Source organism: Saccostrea echinata, unplaced genomic scaffold (genome assembly GCF_033153115.1).
Source record: "Saccostrea echinata isolate AGI-Se365-2 ecotype Australia unplaced genomic scaffold, CSIRO_AGI_Sech_v1 ptg000018l, whole genome shotgun sequence".
Classification (NCBI taxonomy): domain Eukaryota; kingdom Metazoa; phylum Mollusca; class Bivalvia; order Ostreida; family Ostreidae; genus Saccostrea; species Saccostrea echinata.
The window spans coordinates 606,824-611,203 of NW_026889767.1; the positions used below are offsets into that span (position 1 = coordinate 606,824).

Sequence of the window (4,380 nt, forward strand, 5' to 3'; positions counted from 1 at the left end):
GTAATCTACTCTAGACAATATAAGTATTAAAAAACGACTTAAAAATTAGTACGAAACATGTCAGTCAGATTAATTCCTATCGGTGGATAGCATTTGCATATATGGAAAAAAAAACAACTATGGAGTTTATGAAATGCAGAATATAAATGAGATTTTTGAAGACCCTGTAAAATCAATTCAAACGTCAGTAGCCCGTCTAGGTGTAAAAATTGACCATACTCAGTACATGATCTACTGTGAGAAGAGACATAAACATCATATTAGGGCGACAGCGGAATTTTACCTCATACATGTAGGTATGGGACTGTGACGATTGAAATATGAAGTCCTTCCGTTTGTAATGTAGTTTATGAGTTACAGTTTGTGGTACCTATGATTACGTATAAATTTACTCTATCTTATGAAAGTATCGATGTAATTTATTTAACAATTTAAGCTTAGGGAACTACAAGAACTCTTGACTTGTGCACCATTTAACAAGATTCTTAGATATTAAAAGTTCCTTTCTCCATCTTTTCTAACGGCATCTGCTCTCAGCATCCAGAATTAACTCCCCATCACAAAAGTTCAATTTCAAGAGTTATTTTACTTTAATTTAATAAAGTGGTAAATTGTACATGTATCTTTCTTAAAGATATAAAAAATGAATTCGATTCAAAATCTTTATTGTGTATGTATATAAAAGAAAAGGAACATCCAAACTAGAACAAATGTTTTTATTTACAAAATATAAAAATAACTGTAACATGAAGTAAATTATATTTTATTATGCTTCTCTCATAGAAAAGGATCAAGAAGTCAGAGCTATCTATCTTTGTAACAATCTTTTCCTTCTACATTCTCTCAAAGTAAAACAAAACGCAAGAAACATGATTTGAAAAATAATGACTGAGTATAAACTTATTGAAAAATCATCCACCACACCAGAAATTGCATTAGATGATACTGAGAGAGAAATGCAAGTGGCGTAAAACAAAAGAAAGTAAAGTAAATATACAACTTTTCTGGACATAATGTGGCAAAATGCCCAGGAATGACAGAAAAATATGTTTGCAAAAATACCAACTAAAAGACTAGACATCAAACTAGGGTTATTTGCGCAGTTATCATAGTAAATATGCTTTTGTTTAAGTTGTCGAAAGCAATACCAAGTTAAGAAAAGAAAAATGCCAAAATGGCCTAAAAATACATAAAAAGCTGGCTCCCATCCAACAACTGATGCAAATGTTCCAAACATAACAATTCGAATAAAAATTTCGATACCTTTTTCAGAAAATAACGCGAGTAAATAAGCAATTTCACGCAAAAAAGATACACATTTATTTCTGTACGATTTTCCAACCGTTCTTTTTGAATGCTCAAGCCTTTGGTCTTCGTCTTTATTGAAGTACTTTGTAGCAAAAAATACACTTAGTAGGGAAGATACGAAGTTAAGGACTAAAGAAATATCCTTTGTGTTGTGAAGATCTACAAAGGGAATGTATGTAAAATCAATATTGTTATAAATACTTTGAATCATCAGCTAGTTAAAAAAAAAAACAACTAATTATAGTGATGCATTTTGTAATTATGTGACTGTAAATGGCCTTATACTTTTGCCGCCCAAAATTTCTGCTATAAAAATCTTATGACTATAAGAACAAAAAAATATTTGTAGGGCTGATCTTTCATTTATATTAAATGTAAAAGGTTTTTCATTTGATGTAGATAATTTTAATGGTACAGTTTTGTTATCTTAATGATCTTACCTATATTTAAATCTTCATTTTCATACTTGATATACCACAGTAGAATGTTCTGAGGAATTCCCTCTATAGCAGCTTCGATCAACCAAAGAAACGTCAAAGCTTGTAAATACCACCTCACTTTCCAACGTTTCCAACCCATTAGCATTGTCCAACATAAACTGAAAATATAAAAAAAAAGAATCATAAATCAGAAAGTGAGAGTGGAAAAAAGTTACGCAAATAAAAGTCACTAAATCTCAGTTAACTTATCAAATATAATTGCTTAATTTGACAATAGAAACAAAACGAAAATAAAGTATCGGTAAAAGCATGTGGCTTCGATAAAAACGTAATGTTGCCTTTTTTTGCGAAACTTTTATTTTTATATTTTGAATTGGTTCGTATGAAAACAAAGGTTTCTATTTTTGTTGTAAAAAATTTTAAGCCACTTAATTTGAATAAAGAAATAAGTAAGAATTTAATTTCACAGAGAAATATTGATCACTTCTTTTATCCATATCTAATGTATATCCTTAAGGGGGGTTAATAAAGATAGAATTTAGTTTAATATGAAGTACTTACATGCAGCTTTTCAAAAATGGAGAACACGCAAGTAACACAAGAGCTAATCGACGTCGCTTATTTGATGGGTCCACGTGGTACCGAAGAGAATACAGCATTAATAAATATGACAGAAATGTTGAAATAATGTTTAAGGCCAGATAAATGATTGCAATTATTCTTTCCTTTTGCTTGAATAAATAGTAAATCATATATGTGTCCTGGAAGAAATCAAACATAAAGATCATCATGAAAATTGTCGTTGCGATTACAATAGCACATTTCACAATGCATTTCCCTATTGACTGGCATACAGATGTTCCCAATTCCTTTCGACCATGAAAATATTCATTTTGTTCATCAGTTCTAGTTATGACATGGATGTTGGTTTCTGGTGTAGCTTGTAAACTGCCAATGTCAAATTCTAGAAGAGGTTTCAGCTTTTCCTTGAGGGCGAAACAGAATAGAAGAAAAAGAAAAAGGAAGGAAGTAAATAATCCCAGGGAAATTTGGAAACATGTGGTCTGTTCGAGTGAAAAATCGAGGCCCTCAAGGTAGACTGAAAAAATTGTGAAATAGATAATCTTAAAGGTTGTATATTTTCCATCACTTCAAATTTCACCAACAAATCAGTTGCAACAGTATGATGAAATAAATTACTTCACGAATGTACTCACCTGAGTTGTTAATTTCAGCCATTTTAACGAGATAAAGTTGAATTTCTGGCAAATAATTTCTAAAACAAAACACCGTTTAATCGTGGGTAATAAATGCAAAGACTAGTTTGCTTTGTCCTTAACTCCTTGTTGCGAAAGTAGGACTAGACATGGATAGACTTACACATAGACTGTAGGCCAGTATTTAAATTAACTTTCAGTGTTGATTATAATCATTATATAATATTGAAATGAAAATCCTAAACTAATAATAACTTTTTATCTCCTTCTATTTATATCATTTGAAATACCCGAATATTTAAAGAAAACGATATATTTTTTAGTCAGTTGATTTCGATGAAAATAAACCGATTGTTAAAATGTTACCTATCTCAACGCTTGAGGTTCGGTTGCAATAAGGAAACATTATAATATTTTAATGTCTAAATAGGGAACTTATGGTTCAACTTAAAATTTCTATCCTACTGATAGAAACTGATGCTTCTTTAACAATTTAGGTTTCTTGTCTTTTGTTTTTATCAAGGAATCTAAAATGCAGACCTTTAAAGGGGAAACTGATTACTTTTTCTATAAATAGATCAGAATAAACTGCATTACATAATATATGCATAAAATAGTATTAAAATTAGAGCTGATATAAGGAGTAAATCTACAAAGATAATTATAGCGCAGATTTGGTTTCATCCGCATGAATAGATATACATGTATTTAATAGGGAAAAAATCCCATCATATTTTTTTTTTTTTTAATTTTCAGAATACATGTATTTTTATTACGCTTCATTCTTTCTAAACTGCTTGAATTACACGTTTTGATTTTGAAATTGCATCAACCAGATCACATCTATTGTTTCATTTATATTTCTTGATAAGCATTTAATTGACTCAGATAGCTATTTCAATAGCGAGTTCAAAAGACTTAATCCGCACCTAAATAATAATCATGCAAGGATATGTTCATGGGTGTTGTTATTCATTTCAAGATTTCTATATTACAATTAAACTTAAACTTGCGAAAAAATTGCTTTTTGCACGCTAGAACTTAATTTTTATTTCTTTTCTTTGCGACATATTAACAACGGCTACTTTCTATCATAAGGGAACAAGTCATCACTAATTTCATTGTTCGACATCCCAAAAACAACCATAAATGATTGACCCTGTTAACAAATGCTCACCTACTAGAGCAACTAGTACAAAGAAAACATTACATAGGATGCAAAGACAAATGACAAACAAACAGTTTGGCACTTCTAGTGAGCCAAATCTACCTCCATACCAATACGATTTCCCCAGTAAATTCTGTAATTCTCATCTGGGATATTATCTTCCTCAGGAGATGTACTACAGTTTTCCTGAAATTAAAAGCAGGGAGAAAACAAGAGATAGCAGAGGATATTAGATAATGAAAGGATA

The 4,380-nt window shown here is 30.5% G+C and overlaps 1 protein-coding gene across 2 annotated transcripts; it reads right to left on the reverse strand.

Moving 5' to 3' along the window:
- Positions 1 to 775: 775 nt before the first annotated feature.
- On the reverse strand, positions 776 to 3,132 carry LOC133189484 (uncharacterized). Of its 2 annotated transcripts, XR_009721478.1 has the most exons (4): positions 2,966 to 3,132; positions 2,561 to 2,847; positions 1,749 to 1,906; positions 776 to 1,467 (listed from the first exon to the last, which is right to left on the reverse strand). XR_009721478.1 is itself a non-coding variant. In XM_061324848.1 (3 exons), exons 1-3 carry the CDS (start codon positions 2,405 to 2,407, stop codon positions 809 to 811), a joined length of 915 nt encoding a protein of 304 aa, XP_061180832.1. In that variant the 5' UTR covers positions 2,408 to 2,454; the 3' UTR covers positions 776 to 808. The 2 variants fall into 2 exon arrangements, 1 of the variants encoding a protein (XP_061180832.1); XM_061324848.1 differs by lacking the exons at positions 2,561 to 2,847; positions 2,966 to 3,132 and adding an exon at positions 2,310 to 2,454.
- Between the last annotated feature and the right edge of the window lie 1,248 nt (positions 3,133 to 4,380).

Excerpts from the sequence above, each read along its gene's own strand:
- LOC133189484 (XM_061324848.1), bottom strand. The coding sequence starts at position 2,407 with ATGCTGTATTCTCTTCGGTACCACGTGGACCCATCAAATAAGCGACGT. Across the intron at positions 1,907-2,309 it reads CCATTTTTGAAAAGCTGCAT|TTTATGTTGGACAATGCTAA; the intron begins GTAAGTACTTCA and ends TTATATTTTCAG. Across the intron at positions 1,468-1,748 it reads AAATGAAGATTTAAATATAG|ATCTTCACAACACAAAGGAT; the intron begins GTAAGATCATTA and ends TTCCCTTTGTAG.